Genomic DNA, 19223 nt, shown 5'->3' with positions numbered 1-19223 from the left:
TTAAAAAGAACTGTCACTTTCAGTCAGTTGTTTTTATTTTTATTTAAATAATGTTGAATTATGGAATTTAACTATTATTTTGTAAAAACATTCTAATGTAGTGGTTTCTACCTAAGAAAATATATCGTAGGGTAATAATATCTATATTATAGATGGAGGTTTTAAGAATATCGATGCAGAAATAGCTTGATTTTTAGATATTTTTTGTAACAAAACAAAAAAAGTCGTTGATTAAATTCTTGGGTCTACATAAAGTATTGTAAGTTTTTGCTAGAAGGGCTTTTTCAGTGCAAAGTTTGTTCGTGTTGTCCAATTCATTAATTGTTTCCCTAGTTCAGTTATATAAAACATTGCACATTTCTTGTTTAAGTTTAAATAGGTAAATAGTTCCTTTTTTTCCGGTTGTAGATTTATAATGGAAACTACAACTGAAAAAATGTACAGTGGCTTATCTCCTAGCATAGATAGAGAACAGACCAATTCGGCAAGTGCAAATAAAACAACTTCAACATGTCAGTCTATGAAAATGATTCCTGAAGGTATAATTTCTAGGCTAGTTTATAAAATAATTAATTCTGTTCTTTGTAGAAACTGGGAGACCTTCTTTGGTGGATTTGGATTCCAATGATTTTTTATTCAGGGAATCATTAGGTAACAAAGTGAATATATATTTTTCATTAAAGGTGTATTTTATCCAGTTGCTTTTTAGGAGTATTGTCGGATTCTATGTTATTCAGAGATTCTCTTACCAGAGATCAGTTAAATCTACAAGCAAAGAAACAACTTGGCAATGAAGATATTAGCTTTAGAGACTCATTGGGGCTGTTAAATTTAAGTACTATCGATGTCGGTAGAGAGTCTTTACAAATATTTAATGTAAGAGAATCTTTAATAGGCAAGTTTTCATTTTTTTTTGTGATACAGATATTTGTTCATTGCTTTTTTTGTAGGATCAACAGATATTAAGAATTTATTGTATAGTAATAAGCCTTCTGTACAAGTCACTGTCTCAAAAACTAGTGATAACGTAGAATATCCATCATTAGGTGTCCTAAATGAAGCCTTTTTATATTCGGATTCAAGAAAGCTGTCAAGTGCATCAAGTCTATTATCATGTAACCCGAGTTTTAGCTTTAGAAGCTTTAATGAACCATCTCCTATTCTTCCTTTAGGCTCATTTGAAAATGTAAGTAACTAGTACATAACTGTATAATTTATATAAAATAAAAAATTCTTTTTAAGGATATAGACTCTAAATTAGTTATATCGGATCCTTTAAATGAGGCTTTTAAGTTTTCTATGAATAACAAATGTTCTGTATCTCAAGTTATTTCCCATAATACACTTGTCAGTGATTTAGACAACAACGAAAGCTTTAGGAAAAGGTTCCAATCGCTGCCCACTGCAGTAACATTTGAAGAAAATTTAAAAAATACAATTGAAGATGCAGTATGTGCTGTAAATATGAAATGTTTTATCACGTTTATATACAATCTCTTTTCTTTTTAGGATGATTCTGTGTTTTTAGAAGGTCAAAAAGTTGCAAAAGATATATCAAACTCTTTTTATATTGAAGGTAACAATAAATATCCTTTGTACATTGCTATACCTTAGAGAATAGCTGAAATAAAAACTTATTTTTTAGATAAGTCGTCAGACTCTAGCAAATACAATTTATTAGACTCAATTCCTGAACCAAATTGGCCTAATGATTTGGATCGATCTCAGAGTGGTTCTGAGAAAAAAATTAAATATGATAAAGAAACAGTAGCTAAAAAGGTATACTAAATAATTATGTGTTTTTTATTAACTATACAGCTTAATTTTTCAGATTGACCAAATGCTTGATTTGAAGCCAACAAATCTTGATGAGAAGTTAAATGATAACAATTGCTCAAATGATAATAATATGTAAGTAAATACATCTTCTAAGCGAATAAGAATTTGATATACAGGGTGAGTCAACAATAATAGAGCGAAGGTTATTATTTTGTTTATTTAGTGTGTTATGAAAAAAATGTTATATTTAATAATGTTTTTAATGTTAAAGTTTACAATTTAAATTTATTTTTCTTTATTATGGGACCACCCTGTACATCCTTAGGATATTCTTTTGTTACACTTTTAACAGGCTATTATTTAATTTTTGGATATAGAACATTCATAAAAAAATTATGGGGTTTTTGGTCAAAGTTATGTTATGTATTACCAAAAATGTCATACGCTGTCAAATTTCACAGTACAAACTATATTTTATTTTAAACGGGACACCCTATGTACCTTATATTTTTTTCTGTATGTACATATGTCAAATATAGGGCTTGATTCTCTCTACAATTTCCTGTCTCACAATTACCGTTTGTGTCGCGGAAGGGATCATAGTTTAATAGTTGTCGATTTTCGAAAGAAATCAGTACATGTATATTGTTTCGTATATTTTTCATTTTACTGATTTTATGGAAAGCACTGTTCATTAAAATGTTGTATCCTATGTTAGCGCTTGTTTCTCTCTAAAATTTCCTATTTCACAATGTACCGTTTGTGTCCGGGAAGGGTTCATAGTTTCATAGTTGTCGATTTTCTTAAGAAATCAGTACATGTATATTATTTCGTATATTTTTCATTTTATTGATTTTATGGAAAGCACTGTTCATTAAAATGTTGTATTCTATGTTATAGGGCTTGTTTCTCTCTACAATTTTCTGTCTCACAATGTACCGTTTGTGTCCAGGAAATGTATATATAGTTTCATAGTTGTCGATTTTCGAAAGAAATCAGTACATGCATATTATTTCGTATATTTTTCATTTTATTGATTTTATGGAAAGCACTGTTCATTAAAATGTTGTATTCTATGTTATAGGGCTTGTTTCTCTCTACAATTTTCTGCCTCACAATGTACCGTTTGTCTCCAGGAAGAGTTCATAGTTTCATAGTTGTCGAATTTCGAAAGATATCGGTCTTCTTCTGCTGCTATCCATTAATGGATGTTTGCGATCAGTTCTGACCATCTTTCTCTCTCTCCGGTGGCGTGAATTAATTCTCCTGTAGTTCTTATTCCCGTCCAATGTTTAACATTTCGGAGCCACGACATCCTCTTCCTGCCCAATCCCCTTCTTCCTTCTATCTTTCCTTCTATTTTCATAGTTTCATAGTTGTCGCTTTTCGAAAGAAATCAGTAGATGCATATTATTTCGTATATTTTTCATTTTATTGATTTTATGGAAAGTACTGTTCATTAAAATGTTGTATCCTATGTTATAGGGCTCGTTTCTCTCTACAATTTTCTGTCTCACAATGTACCGTTTGTGTCCAGGAAGAGTTCATAGTTTCATAGTTGTCGATCTTCGAAAGAAATCAGTACATGCATATTATTTCGTATATTTTTCATTTTATTGATTTTATGAAAAGCACTGTTCATTAAAATGTCGTATCCTATGTTATAGGGCTTGTTTCTCTCTACAATTTTCTGTCTCACAATGTACCGTTTGTGTCCAGGAAGAGTTAATAGTTTCATAGTTTTCGATTTTCGAAAGAAATCAGTACATGCATATTATTTCGTATATTTTTCATTTTATTGATTTTATGGAAAGCACTGTTCATTTAAATGTTGTATCCGATGTTATAGGGCTTGTTTCTCTCTACAGTTTTCTGTCTCACAATGTACCGTTTGTGTCGAGAAAGAGTTCATAGTTTCATAGTTGTCGATTTTCGAAAGAAATCAATACATGCATATTATTTCCCCCATTACCCCTCCCGTATATGCACCCCTGTGTCAAGTGTATGTCAGACCTGCCATATCTTTTTTTATAGTTTTTTATATGCATAATTTAATAAAAATATGTAAAAATGGTAGGTATATGTAAAACTCACTAGGTACATATAAGCAATAACAATTAAACTTTTATTTACGTAATCGAGGGCGCGATTTTTAACTTCATTGTTGCCCACCATGGATATATTTGGCGCCAGGCTGACTAACTGGAATTTAAATTTCCCGCTGAAACAAATTATTGCAACCTTATTAGAATATTTTGAACAGGAAAGTAATGGTCCAAAAAAAAAACCATAAAATTTATTTCATTTAATGAATCTTCTATCCTGAAAAATAGCCTGCCAAAAGTGGGATAATTTAAAGCGATAGCCATTGTACATTATTAAAGCCACTCAATAAAAATTACTATATCTCTAGGCTTCAGATACCAGATCTTCCAAAATTGCCTGAAGACAAAAGTCCAGCTAACCGAAGTAATATTAGCAATAATTTAAGTCATAACATCAGCAAAATCTCACAGTCTAGCAACGAGAGCATATTAAAAATAATTAGAAATTTATCAGATTTTGTAAAAGATAAGGAAGGTTTATCTATCTCTAGAAGGAGCGAATATCTACATAGTTTAAATTCTCTCGCCAGTGAAATATCCAGCACTAGAAGTGATGTAAGATAATAAAAAAAACATCGCCATAGTAGCCTTTTAGATTGACATAAAAAGTTATTGCTTAAGAGTCTATTACGCTGTACTTTCGGGTTGCTCTCAGGGGGGGTGTGGCTAAAGGAAATTTATATTATATTTCAGAAATCTGTCCAAGGCTTAGGGTACGAACATAACGGGGGCAGGTTTCTGCTTACCGGCAACCAGCGCCGTCTCAGGGTACCTATTCTTAACCATTCGCATCTTCAAATATCACTCACATCTTGCATCTCCGAAAATGCCATATAACAATACACGTGATGCGTAACTTTGCGTATATGCATCACGTGTATTGTTATATGGCTTTTTCGGAGATGCGAGCAGGGTTCGGAAGTACTTAATTAAGAGAAAATTTACCTGATTAACCAACCTAACCTAACCTAACCATATTCAAACGCCGCACATAGGGGATTATTTTCATTTTTTATCTTAACTGAATACAAATCTATAAATACAAAATGTAAGCACGTTTATTAGCTTTTTTTAAATCGTAAGTTGACTATCAAATAAATAATATATTTCAGTTATAAGTATGAATTATCTTGAGTGTATTCTGAATATTTCTTTTTTTGCAAATTGTTTATAATAACTGTCATGATGGATACAGAGCCAGCTGGCAAGTCCTGTTTTATGCCATATTTTTATTTTCAAACGTTTCCTTCTATTTCTTTATAATGTTTTATATTTAAAAAAGCAGAGGCATTTTTATAAGGTGTAAGACTATTCGGCAATATTCCGCATGGAAATTAGTATCCGTTCAATGCTTAAAGTCTCCAGCTTTGAAATATGTACAAAAATCTTGTCAATATTTGCCACTGCAAAAAAAAACATTGATTTAAATAGATTCTTAAAGGAAATATAGTCTTTACCCTATAACACCCATCCTCGCTCAAATATCGTCTATAATATACAAATTACTTTCTTGTTCTAGCATCCTCATCCAATTGCTTGGTTTTGCACAGAATGGCCCTATTTGATCGGTGGAAAGGGTTTCAGAGTAGAGGAAAAAATATTGTGTAGGAAAAACAAAATGGGGTTCCATATTAGCACCCTCTCCTCTAATAATTAATATTACTAGCAAAAAAATCATAAAACATAATTTTGGCCAACTTTTAGTACTTACTAACCTCTGTGCGCCGTCGGCGCGTGCAAAAGCAGAAATAAATAAATTTTCGTTCCGGTAAAAGCGAGAACGCCAATGAACACTGGTTGACGGCGCCTACCTACTTTCACTGTGAACTAGCCGATTTGATAACAGGCTTTAATTTTTCAAGGCTATAAGCGCGAGGCGGCGCTACTATGTACCCATATACAGGGTGTCCCAGAAATAAGTGGAAGTATTTTAACTTAACTGGTAGTATAGTTCAACCCCAGAAACACGCCTATGAGGGTTTTTTCGCGATTTTTTTTTTTAAATTCGTAATTTTTTTTTAGTTTTTATTTAAAAAAAATAATTTCTTGATAATATGGCAATATAGGTAGTAGATTAAATTTACAAAAAAGAAAATCCAGAAAAGATCCAGTGGTTCTCAAAATTTTAGCAAAAAATCATTTTTTTTTGGAAATTTTCAAAGTAAAATAACTCAGTTATTTTGGACTTATTTGAAAAACAATAAAGAGAAAATATGTTTCTTTTATCGAGATCTACCACCCCTTAAAATACTTGCACTTATTTCTGGGACACCCTGTTTATAACAATACACGTGATGCGTATACGCAAAGTTGCGAACGATGTCAAGAATAGGTACCCAGATTGGCGCCGACTACCGGTAAGCGGCAAACCTGCTTACACTGTGTTCGCACACTTAGCCTGATCCTGTAGTATTAGCCCCACACCCAAAATTCCAAACACACGTGCTTTGATTAAGGCTTGATTAAAATTTGCAGAGCTTCACCATTTGCCATAAAATAGCAAGTAATTTACTACAAAACTATATAAATTATATATCACTGTAATCACAAAACTTCAATCTACAGGGTGGTCCGAACTGTATTCCGGTAACTTCGACACCATATTCTGCAGATAAAAATAAGTAAAAAAGTTCGTATAAATGTATGTCCTAAAATGCTTAGTTTCGGAGATACAGGGTGTAGAAGTTTCATTTTTATTTCGATTTTTTCCAAATAATTGCTGAAGTAACGTCAATATTTCGATGAAAATTGGTGTCTGGGAGTTTTGTGACATGAGAAATTTGATTTTGATGTCAAAATGACTCGTATTTGTAGGGGGCGCCACCTACATGTGTTTTAACCTTTGAATAAGAAGACTATGGAAGGAGCAAAAATCTTAGGTACACCGCGATAGGCCTCAAATATGGCCGACTTAAATTCCGGTTTATCAGTGTCGTTCTAATTTTATTTAAAAAATGTAAAACTATGATGTAGAGTAGACGTGGGGTAGACTCAATAATTTGTTGTTTTATTTTATGTTGTGAATAAATGTTGGTAGTTATTAAAATTGTTATAAAAATATATAATTCTAATAAAAATAGATAAGTTATAATAAGTATTTATTAACACAAACATCCGATACGCTACTGAAGCAGGTAAGTCAAATTAACGTATCTAAATTCTGTGACATCTAATCTTTGACAAGTAATAAATAAAGCTAAAATGCAAGAAAAATATATAATTTAGTTAATTTAAGTGAATTTCATAAATGATCGGTTTACTACACGTATGTATATTATATAGTCACTTACTAGCGAAAAAGTTGTTCCATTATTCACTCGATTTTTGCCGAGATCTACCGCACGCTACACAACCAACTATTTTAGAGTCTTTTTCGATAAATCGCGATAGTGTCACTGTTAATTTAAGTTCTGCTATAATTTCCATCTAGATTTACTACCTTTATACAACTATCAGTAGTAGAATAAATAATAAATAACATAAAATAAGCTCCGTAAAGACTGACAAGTCCACAAAATTTCAAATCAAATTCAAATGTGTCAAATGAATCGTCAAACAGAACTGTCAAGGATCCCCACCCTAGAGAGCTTTTTCCGCCCACCATGCATGAATACATGGATAGCATTATGCTCCTTCCTTAGTCTTCTTATTCAAAGGTTTTAACTGTTTTGAAGAGTAATAACTTTTTTTTTGTCCGTACCGGTATAAAACTACTGACTGAAAAAATATACATTTCCATGACTTTTTACGTAAAAAATGTCTGTTGGTAAAAATCGCTATGAGTAACCGTTCTCATGATATTTAAAATGGAAATAGTCAAAACATTTCATTATTGACAAAAAATAAGCACACGTTGAGTATAGCTATTTGACTGAAATAATAAATTTTATTTTTTTAAATTAATCATATTTTTTTTTCTGCGAAAAAATGATGATTAAACAATTTCTGTTGAACTTTTGGCACAAAAAGATTTCAAATTTATGATTTCAGTTTAATAACTATTTAGTCAACATGTTTAATTATGTCAGTGATGACAGGTATTGATAATTTCGATTCCAAATATCTCGAGAACCATTACTCTTAGCGATTTTTACCAAGAGACCTTTTTTATGCAAAAAAAGTCTTGAATGTATATTTTTTTACTCGGTAGTTTTATACAGGTATGGACGAAAAGTTATTACTCTACAACCCAGTTAAAAAATATGTAGGTGGCGCCCTCTACAAGCAGGAGTCATATTGACATGAAAATCGAATTTCCCATGTCAACCAATATTCATCCAAATATCGACGTTACTTCATAAATTATTTTGAAAAAATCGAAATAAGAATGAAACTTCTACACCCTGTATCTCCGCAACTAAGCATTTTAGGACATACATTTATACGAACTTTTTTACTTATTTTTATCTGCAGAATATGCTGCCGAAGTTTCCGGAATACAGTTCGGACCACCCTGTATTTCCGTATTGTAACGGAATTTTAAATTGTCTTTGTTTTCGAGAAATTTTAATCCAAACATAAGGGATATTTTGTTGATGTTTGACCATCAAAATCTTAAAAATAAAGAAGTTGTCTAAAAATGTGCTACAATACGGATATAGTATAATCCTTTATCTTGAGTTTCCTTCTTCATTTGTGTAAAAATACCTAGCCAGTTTTACATTAAATGCCAAACGCTTATTTTGCTACTTTTTTGGGCTAGTGAAATGGACTCTTAATATAGAAAAAAAATGCTTAGGTATAAATATATAAATTGTTCAACTGTGTATCTGTCGATCCAATAAGTTGGATTATAATTTAAGAATTATACCACAGTTTAAAGAATACATACCAGTTGGCCCACTCTAAGGAATTCTGTTGTTATTTTGACTTCAAAGGCGGCCCGTGACCCTTCGAGGTGACAAAAAATTTGTACGTTTACCGGGTGCAGCGGAAGTGCTATTTTATCAGTCAGAACGCTGGCCGTATACGAGGGATCAACTAAAAATACTAAGGAATTTTAATATAGCAAGTAAAAAATAAAAATACAGTACTAGTTTTATTGATTAACAGCATATCTGTGGGATCCTATAAATCCTAGAGCACTTTTCAGGCTCCACACCTACAAGTTATTTTCTATCAGACTCTACTTATACATATTATGGTGAATACATTAATATTAAAATATTAGATATATTATTCTATCCTAATTCTTTGGAATATGGAATTGTCAATAGGGTAATTATTATTAATAATTATTATGGAAACCCCATATGAAAAATGTATACTAAATAAATATAATAAGTTAATTTTTTTTTAATATATATAATAATAATTTGGCGTATTTCTTAAATTATGGCATGTTTTGCTTTATAGATGTTTGCATTTTACTTTAATTACCTACCCGGAAAGCCCAAATTTTATCGTTAGGTATTAGAAGTACCTTTGCATAAAACTTGTGTTGCCATTGTCAATTTTTTTGGATTTTTTTCTAAATTTTATGATTATCATGAACAGTAATTATGACTGTTAGTAGTTAATTGAGTAATAAATTTTACTGTTCGATAAAATTAAATAAAAACTGAAAAAAAAAATGATAATGGCAAGACAAGTTGTATCCAAGTACTTTTTATTACCTTTTGATAAAAAGGTAGATAATTCAAGTTAAATGCAAACAGCTAAAAAGCAAAACGTGCTATAACTTAGGAAATATGCAAATATAATTTATTACAGTATTTACTACTAATTGAAGAGCACACGGGAAAAATAATGAAAGTACCAAAGGGGGGGGGGCTACACCTTTTGATACCTAAATAAACGGGAATATCGATAACGGCCACATAGAAACAGGCATTTAAAAATGGGAAAAACGATATAAACTCGGATATAAAAGTCCATGCGTAATTTGAATTAAAAAAAAACGGTTTCCTGAACATTTATCATTTCTGGATACTCATCGTTTTTCCCATGTGCTCGTCAATTGTTATATTTACTGTTACATAAAATTTCGTAAAAACTCTAAAAAACTTGTCAATAGCAGAACAAGTTGTATGCACGTATTTTTATTACCTGACGATAAAATTTGGACTTTCCAGGTAGGTAGTTAAAGTTAAATACAAACATCTAAAAAGTAAAACATGCTATTTAAAAAAATGCAAATATCTTAAAAAATAATTTAATATGCACTTTGCAAACCGGTAAATACTTCAAAATCCAAAACATAATAGTAAAGTATCTACTACTAGTCTAAAATATCTACTGAAATAATAAACTAATTGTTAAAAGTAAATATTTTGTGCATATTTCGAGTAAAATCTTTTCTTAATTTATATGTATATTTTTAAAACAATTTATTCATAGTTAGGTTTCCATAATTATAATATACTCAATATGTCTAATACTTTACTTAATATCCTATACTATATAAACACATACCTTCCTTCATCTTTTGGGCACTTAAAGAATGATATATTGTCTGTCATTCTACTTCCACAACCATACACTGCACAAATATTTCTAGTAGACATTTTATTCACAATTCGAACAAAACAACTAAACACTATTTTTGATTCACCCTATGCGTCGGACCGAAAACAAAACTAAAATAAACTTGGAACGCTGTGTACACGTCGAGCAACGGATGTAGACTGACCCAAGTCTACAAGACAGGCGGGAAGCGGCGGGAGGAATTTTGATACGGGCGAAGAGTGGGTCAACTGATATATTTATATTTTTTAAACTGTGATTATACTCGATCGTCATTTAAAAGGCTACTACGACACCGTTTTTTTTCTCTATTTTTTAGTGTTTGTAAAGATAATTTTTGATTTATTGATGACTTTAGCAAATACTATCTGAAGATTCTGGACATTCTTCAGTGGAGGAGCCACACTTTAAAGAGAACAGGAGTTCAGAAAATAGAAATGATAGCAATGGATGCTGCACTCATTCGGATCTAGTGCATAATAAAAGTGATGAATGCCATGCACTGGATCTATCGTGCAGAAGCAAATCCGGGAAGGAAAATAATAAAAATGTGTCAAATTTAAGGGGAATTTCACCGGGATCTGTCCAAAAACCACCGCCGTATGTCTCTAAGGTAAGAATTAGGGAATGCAATCCCGCAAATGCGGGATCCCTCTGTGATTCCGCGGGATCAAATTTGCGGGATTTACCGTGCGGGATCTGCGGGATCGACACCAGGGGATTCCCCTTACGGCTTGGCCTTTAAAAGAAGTGAAACAAACAGGTTAGTTGTTAGATTTCTTTCTGGCGTGGGTAAGTGAAGAAAAGCGTTTAACTAGTATTTGTGGATAATTTCGTCAAATAAACTGCCGGACATAATTATCGGGACAAGCAAAATGTTATGGTAAATTTAAAGTTGAATATCTCTTGAACTAAAAAAGATTTTGGGATGCGGTTTGGACCAGGTTTTAGATGCATCTATTGTGATTAAGATACTATGTGGTTTTCTAAAATATATTTAGCGAATTCTCGTATACAGGGTGTTTTATAAGAGTGTGAAAATTTGATCAAGAATCTTTTTTACCGCAAATTTACAATTTTTAAAAAAATTTTACCAAGTACGACTAATCTCTATTGAAATTAGAAAAAACAATTTGATCGGGGTTTTTACTTTTTTTTGTTTTAAGGAAAATACGACGTTTTTCATTAATAAAAATCTTCCATTTCTTATGATTTTTTTGGCACACCTTATAACATTCTAGTATCAAGTATCTACAATTTTAATTTAAAAATATATATTAATCACCCTGTATATTGATATATTTTTAAAATGTGAGTTATATTTATTATATATTTTTAAGATCAATTGAAGTAAATACAAAAAAAATCTAAATATGGAGATTTTTCAGAACAGTTACTCACACCACAGATTAGGTATCCTATAAGTATACAGATAAAAATCTTGTCCCTAATTCGTGGTACGAAAATTGTTTTTTATGACGATGTGCAAACGAGTAAAATTTCCTGTGTGCAAAAAATAAACTCGCCTAAAATAACAATAAACAGCGTAATAGAGAGATATCGCTAAACCGAATAGCGTGCATGGACGTTAATAAGGCCAGGTGTTATTTCCTTTATGTGAGGTGGTATTAACTCTCTTCATTTATAGTTATCGGATCGGAAAGAATTCTGTTCGCGTCGCGTCCGCAATTTAAACTTAACCTAACTTTGAAATTGTTTTCTTTACTAGGTATTTTAAAACTAAAGCGCTAAAGTGCTTATTTCTAGTGCTTTATAGTCTGCCAGTGGGTTTAGGGCAACAAGCAACAAATTCTCTTAGAAGGGCTAAGTCGTCATCTGCTGTAAACCTAAGCCTCTTTATAGGTTCTTTAATATTGGAAGAATCCATATTTTGAGCCATATTTATTTAATTAAAACTAATCCCAGCTACTTAAATATCAAATTACCTAATAAAACTAAAGTAATAATTCAAAACAATTCAAACACAACCTAAAATAAAAGATCTCGCCGGCTGGCCCCGGTTGTAAATACCCGCACATGCCCATTTAAAGGTGCGTATTCATTATCCGAACGAACGAACGAATGAAAGTGCGGTATATTTAGACGGGGACCGAACGCATGCTGCCGTTCGTTCGCTCGACCATCCGTTTCGAGTCGGTACATCAAAGGCGTTCGCGTCCGGTCTTCTCGTGCGGTTCTATCGTACGGTCCCCGTCCATACCACTAACGAACATTCGTTCGTTCGTTCGTTCAGATAATGAATACGCACCTTAAGCAATTTTTAAACGTTATTTAGAAATAGCGCTTGGTGTAATTGATCCGCAAATTACATCAGGCGGTAACGTTATTAGCGGGTGTTGCGTTAAAAATTGACTCGCGCATATCGTAACCATGATAAGGTACGCGTAAATACTGCATGACGCTATTCGGTTTTCCGATATCTCTCTAATAACTGTGCCGGTCAGGCGCTGTTCACAATTTTAGAGACCATACGTGGGCGTGCTATGTGCGCAAACTAGTAACCTAACTAGTGCCCGATTCCGAAAATTGGAACCACGAAAAACAATAAAGGAAAAACAAAGTTTATAATCTGTATAATTTGTGCTCACACTGTATGTAATTTAGTGATTTACGTATTTACAGACACCTAAACGCAACAACTTAAGTTCGTTTAATGCATCGGCCCCAAGCAACGACAGTCACAAAAGATCAACGAACGATAGTAATACCTCGAACAAAAGTGGAAATATATCGGGTAGAATCAGTAATATTTCCCAGAGCAAATCGGCTATTTCTGGTAATATTAGAAAATCAACAACGGGACAAGTTGCCAGTAAAAAAGGCCCTATGAGGTTAGTATTATAGTTTACTTAAGCAAGATCACCTGAAGTGGATTCCCGGTAGTCATTTTCATTTAGTTCGAAACAAATGAACGGTTTTTAAGATATATATTTAAATGTTGCGATGGATTTTAGAATTAGCGAAATGCGACACCTCTCGATACTTACATACTTACTTACTGCCTGCTGGAAATCTACGCTATCGAGAGATGCGTACAACTTATCTTAGATAGGAACTATCGGAAACAAGAAATAGCCATCTTATCTGATAGTCAAGCAGCGTTAAAGGCGATCAACTCAGTATCAATCAATTCGAAATTGGTCAAATAATGCATAGAGAAGCTGAATAAATTAGACAAAGAAAACAAAGTCCTCCTACACTGGGTGCCTGCTCACCAAGGGATAGAAGGCAATGAAAAAGCAAATAATCTAGGTAGAAAAGGAGCGAACACTCCACTAACTGGACCAGAACCGTTCTGCTTTCCAAGTGGTAACCAACTCAAGGAGGAACTCAAGAACTTGGAAGATTCCATCCGCAACCTGGAATGGAAATCTTGCAATGGTCTAGGACACTCGAAGAAGTTTCTGAGGGCTTATGATCAATAAAAATCACAGATCTTCCTAGGTCTGAGTAAGAACAATCTTCGGATTGTCACGGGGTTTTTAACAGGACACTGTCTCCTCAATGAACACCTCAGTAGATTGAAACTAAGAAGAAACGGCGAATGCAGATTCTGTGGGAAGATGGTGAAACACCAGTACACCTCATCACTGAGTGCGCCAGAGACGACTACCATTCGTGCCATGAATTTTGGTACGACTGATATTGGAGATGGAGAACTACCCTCTATAAAACCGTCCCAGATACTGGCTTTTGTCAAAGCCCTGGGACTGTATGATGAGTTATGATTCAAGAAAGGGGGACACAATGGATCTGTAAGGTCGAAGTGATTAACCCCCTCCCACTCATTCTAAATTCTAAAAAATTCTACTGCCTGCTGACGAGTATTTGACACATCAGAAAATACTAGTTATGCAATGCGTTTTCTTTCATGAGCTTTTCTGTAACTCGTTTGTCGATCTTCGAAAGAAATCAGTACATACATGTAGATTATTTCGTTAATTTTTCGTATATATATTTCGTATATTATTTCGTATATGTTTCATTTTATTGATTTTATGGAAAGCACTGTTCATTAAAATGTTGTATTCTATGTTATAGGGCTTGTTTCTCTCTACAATTTCGTGTCTCACAATGTACCGTTTGTGTCGGGGAAGGGATCATAGTTTCATTGTTGTCCATTTTCGAAAGAAATTAGTACATGTATATTATTTCGTATATGTTTCATTTTATTGATCTTATGGAAAGCACTGTTCATTAAAATGTTGTATCCTATGTTATAGGGCTTGTTTCTCTCTACAATTTCCTGTCTCACAATGTACCGTTTGTGTCGGGGAAGGGATCATAGTTTCATAGTTGTCGATTTTCGAAAGAAATCAGTACATGTTTATTAATTCGTATATTTTTCATTTAATTGATTTTATGGAAAGCACTGTTCATTAAAATGTTGTATGCTATGTTATAGAGCTTGTTTCTCTCTACAATTTCCTATCTCATAATGTACCGTTTGTGTCGGGGAAGGGATCATAGTTGTCGATTTTCGAAAAAAATCAGTACATGTTTATTAATTCGTATATTTTTCATTTAATTGATTTTATGGAAAGCACTGTTCATTAAAATGTTGTATCCTATGTTATAGAGCTTGTTTCTCTCTACAATTTCCTGTCTCACAATGTACCGTTTGTGCCGGGGAAGGGATCATAATTTCATAGTTGTCGATTTTCAAAAGAAATCAGTACATGTTTGTTAATTCGTATATTTTTCATTTAATTGATTTTATGGAAAGCACTGTTCATTAAAATGTTGTATGCTATGTTATAGAGTTTGTTTCTCTCTACAATTTCCTATCTCACAATGTACCGTTTGTGTCGGGGAAGGGATCATAGTTTCATAGTTGTCGATTTTCGAAAGAAATCAGTACATGTTTATTAATTCGTATATTTTTCATTTAATTGATTTTATGGAAAGCACTGTTCATTAAAATGTTGAATCCTATGTTATAGAGCTTGTTTCTCTCTACAATTAACTGTCTCACAATGTACCGTTTGTGTCCTGGAAGGGTTCATAGTTGCATAGTTGTCGATTTTCGAAAGAAACCAGTACATGTATATTATTTCGTATATGTTTCATTTTATTGATCTTATGGAAAGCACTGTTCGTTAAAATGTTGTATCCTATGTTATAGAGCTTGTTTCTCTCTACAATTTCCTGTCTCACAATGTACCGTTTGTGTTGAGGAAGGGATCATATTATATACATTGTTGTCGATTTTCGAAAGAAATCAGTACATGTATATTATTTCGTATATGTTTCATTTTATTGATCTTATGGAAAACACTGTTCATTAAAATGTTGTATCCTATGTTATAGGGCTTGTTTCTCTCTACAATTTCCTGTCTCACAATGTACGGTTTGTGTTGGGGAAGGGATCATAGTTTCATAGTTGTCGATTTTCGAAAGAAATCAGTACATGTATATTATTTCGTATATTTTTCATTTTATTGACTTTATGGAATGCATTGTTCGTTAAAATGTTGTATCCTATGTTATAGGGCTTGTTTCTCTCTACAATTTCCTGTCTCACAATGTACCGTTTGTGTCCTGGAAGGGTTCATAGTTGCATAGTTGTCGATTTTCGAAAGAAACCAGTACATGTATATTATTTCGTATATGTTTCATTTTATTGATCTTATAGAAAGCACTGTTCATTAAAATGTTGTATCCTATGTTATAGGGCTTGTTTCTCTCTACAATTTCCTGTCTCACAATGTACGGTTTGTGTTGGGGAAGGGATCATAGTTTCATAGTTGTTGATTTTCGAAAGAAATCAGTACATGTATATTATTTCGTATATTTTTCATTTAATTGATTTTATGGAAAGCACTGTTCATTAAAATGTTGTATCATATGTTATAGGGCTTGTTTCTCTCTACAATTTCCTGTCTCACATTATACGGTTTGTGTTGGGGAAGGGATCATAGTTTCATAGTTGTTGATTTTCGAAAGAAATCACTACATGTATATTATTTCGTATATTTTTCATTTTATTGACTTATGGAATGCACTGTTCATTAAAATGTTGTATCCTGTGTTATAGGGCTTGTTTCTCTCTACAATTTCCTGTCTCGCAATGTACCGTTTGTGTCCGGGAAGGGTTCATAGTTTCATAGTTGTCGATTTTCGAAAGAAATTAGTACATGTATATTATTTCGTATATTTTTCATTTTATTGATTTTATGGAAAGCACTGTTCATTAAAATGTTGTATCTTATGTTATAGGGCTTGTTTCTCTAGAGCTTGTTTCTTATTCGAAGCCCGAGACGTGATGTTATCTCTATTCCGCACTCTGTTACTACACTCTTACTTTGTTGCCTCTTTACTTTTTGATTGTTATCAACTGAGTTTACCATTCTTCTCCATTGACCTTCTCCATTCTGTTGTGCGCTGCTTCCTTCCATTGATTCTGCATGCTTATCCCCTTTAAGTTTTCATGGAAAATATCCTTGTACCTTTTGAATTGTTCACCCGGTTTTCTCCTACCGTCTACAAGCTCACCGTAAATAAGATATTTCGGTAGGCGGTTTTCTTGCATCCTGCATACCACCTGACCAGCCCATCTTAAGCGGGTTTTAGTAATCGTAACTCCAGCGCAGCTAGCGTTTTCAGTACATTTTAGCTAGTTTTTTTTGTACATTATCGAGAGATAATGTACAAAACGACAGACTATGACAAAACGACAGACTAAATGACAGACTACAAAGTCCTGTCCAACTAGTCAGAGAATATATGAATTCTTCGACAGGCAACATCCAAAAATGACGGAAAATGCAATTTGCCAGTGAATCAAAATGACACAATGCCATTGACAGGTGCACTGTTAATGATCCTCCTCTTGGAGAAACTATAAATTTCCACTTGAGGTGATTACTTGATCACTTATAGTACGTATTATATAAATTATATAAGATTTAACACAGTATTTTCCATTTACAGAGCTGTTTTGCCATTGGAGAATATGGCTAAGGGTTCTAAATCAAATGTAACGCCTGAAAGAAACGAGAACATGAAACTTATGATTAGGTCTAACAGAACGAGCACGCCAATTCATGTAATAAACTTTTTTTAATTTTTTTTGCTAAGTAAATATTGAATAATGATTTTTAGGAGGTATCTCTAAAACCTACACTAACATCAACGCCTGCAAATGTGAACGTAAAGGATAAGGCATATGTAATTTCACCACTTTCAACAAAAACTAAATACTACAGGTATAAAACAGAATAAATATTTATTTTTTAGTATATTCAAGGTGTTAAATAATAGGTCGTTTTAAAAATAAGTGATTTTTTTTAAATTCAATTTGGTCTTTACCTACAATAGTTCAAGAAAATACACCTATACAAAGTTTTGGTAAAAACTTGAATTTTTGATGTAAGTTGGTACTTTGAAAGATCTATAAACGCTTTCACCTCCGAGAAGGAGTGAAATAAATAAATAAAATAATTTTTTTTGTAATTTCGGTGAAACAGTAAGGAATAGAAAAAAAAGTTCTCTCCCTTTAGGGAAACACCAAATCGAAAAATTCATTATAAAAGATTCTCCCGAATTTGATATACTTATTATTTACACCCTGTATATTTATGTTTTTTTAATGCCCTGTATCCATTTTCTTTTGAAGATCTTTTTCCGAAAGACTGTCAAGTTCCGCATCGTATAAAAAGCCAGAAAAACTGAAGGAAAGCACAACAAATGCTTCTAAAAGTTTGTTAAAGTCCGTGAATAAAGTTGAAGTGTCGAAAATTAGAAGAAATTCAGTTAGTGAAGGTTTAACTGACAATAAAAATGATAAAACTGAAGGTATGTATTTAAAAAATAGCTTCTGTATGATATACATATAGGAGATACAAATTAAAAACTGTTGCACGTCATCAAACACGTACGTATATTTTAGACTGTATTCGTTGCAAGATTGTAATAGAAAGAGAAATATTTTAGAAAAATGTGAATGAAAAAAAACAAGGAAAAACCGGTGTCTCCTAAAATGTGTACAATTTTTTATAAAAAAAAATCTTTAATATCACGCGGATAATATTTTGCGGGTATTTTTTTTGAAAAGTTATTTCATTTTTCTAACAATAGTTCCACTTATATTATTTAACAAACATCTTATACAATACATTCATTTATATAGGTTCTATGAGGATTAAAAGAAGCTTTTCAACAGGAAAGGAACCTAAAATAATGTCCGCTTTAAGTAAAGTGAGACAGAATATTCTAAGTTCACCATATTATCATACAAAAGGGGGAACCCCTAAACAATCTAGCGTTCTGACTGAACATAACAAGAAATCGAATCCAGAAGTTAAAGGAAATGAAAGCAAATTGGCTACGGTACAGTTTACATTATTATTCTTATTAATATTTGAATAAACTAACATAATATATATTTTTTACAGTTCTCTGCATCAAAGAAGCTAGGTAAAGAGAATATTAAACACTGAAACACTTTTTTTAAATTATTGTTTTATTATTGTCTTATTATTGTTTATAACTGTTTGTTTTAATTTTATCACTATTTATAAAAACATTAATGAACAGCAATATTTATAGAAAATATTTTGTAATACTCGCAGTTTTTTTTCTGAAGAGTATTTTGGTTGTAACTATTATTTTTATAGTATTGATTAATAAATATTTTTATATTGATTTTCTTAATTAGTTACATAATATATTTCTTTCAAATAACATTATTTAGACTCCTACATATTCGTAAATGCGTAATGCTCATTACAGAATAATTATTTTTTATTACTCTTGATCCATTTCATTCTGTGAGCACGTTATACCTATTTAAAATTGTAGTATTTAGTGTTTATCATATACGTATTATAATAACATGTATATGATGTCTTT

The 19223-nt window shown here is 32.2% G+C and overlaps 1 protein-coding gene across 5 annotated transcripts; it reads left to right on the top strand.

Moving 5' to 3' along the window:
- Positions 1 to 15: 15 nt before the first annotated feature.
- On the top strand, positions 16 to 18937 carry LOC115888564. Of its 5 annotated transcripts, none has more exons than XM_030908318.1 (17): positions 16 to 259; positions 409 to 539; positions 589 to 651; positions 710 to 895; positions 951 to 1186; positions 1243 to 1458; positions 1510 to 1576; positions 1646 to 1779; positions 1832 to 1911; positions 4193 to 4439; positions 10708 to 10962; positions 12993 to 13201; positions 17304 to 17418; positions 17475 to 17578; positions 17989 to 18167; positions 18502 to 18701; positions 18767 to 18937. In XM_030908318.1, exons 2-17 carry the CDS (start codon positions 416 to 418, stop codon positions 18809 to 18811), a joined length of 2460 nt encoding a protein of 819 aa, XP_030764178.1. In that variant the 5' UTR covers positions 16 to 259; positions 409 to 415; the 3' UTR covers positions 18812 to 18937. The 5 variants fall into 5 exon arrangements, with proteins under 5 accessions (XP_030764178.1, XP_030764182.1, XP_030764177.1 ...); XM_030908322.1 differs by having other exon boundaries at positions 403 to 539; positions 1243 to 1449; XM_030908317.1 differs by having other exon boundaries at positions 403 to 539.
- The last annotated feature ends 286 nt before the right edge of the window (positions 18938 to 19223 follow it).

This window comes from Sitophilus oryzae, unplaced genomic scaffold (genome assembly GCF_002938485.1).
Source record: "Sitophilus oryzae breed Bouriz unplaced genomic scaffold, Soryzae_2.0 scaffold_801_pilon_pilon, whole genome shotgun sequence".
Taxonomy (NCBI): Eukaryota; Metazoa; Arthropoda; class Insecta; order Coleoptera; family Curculionidae; genus Sitophilus; species Sitophilus oryzae.
The sequence above is the reverse complement of the archived record's forward strand: the minus strand, read 5'-3'. Positions and strand labels throughout refer to the sequence as shown.

What these genes read in the sequence shown, in the direction of transcription:
- LOC115888564 (XM_030908318.1), top strand. Translation starts at nt 416, where the DNA reads ATGGAAACTACAACTGAAAAAATGTACAGTGGCTTATCTCCTAGCATA. An exon ending in TTTATTCAGGGAATCATTAG is followed by an intron (nt 652 to 709) that starts GTAACAAAGTGA and finishes GTTGCTTTTTAG; the next exon opens with GAGTATTGTCGGATTCTATG. An exon ending in TGCTCAAATGATAATAATAT is followed by an intron (nt 1,912 to 4,192) that starts GTAAGTAAATAC and finishes CTATATCTCTAG; the next exon opens with GCTTCAGATACCAGATCTTC.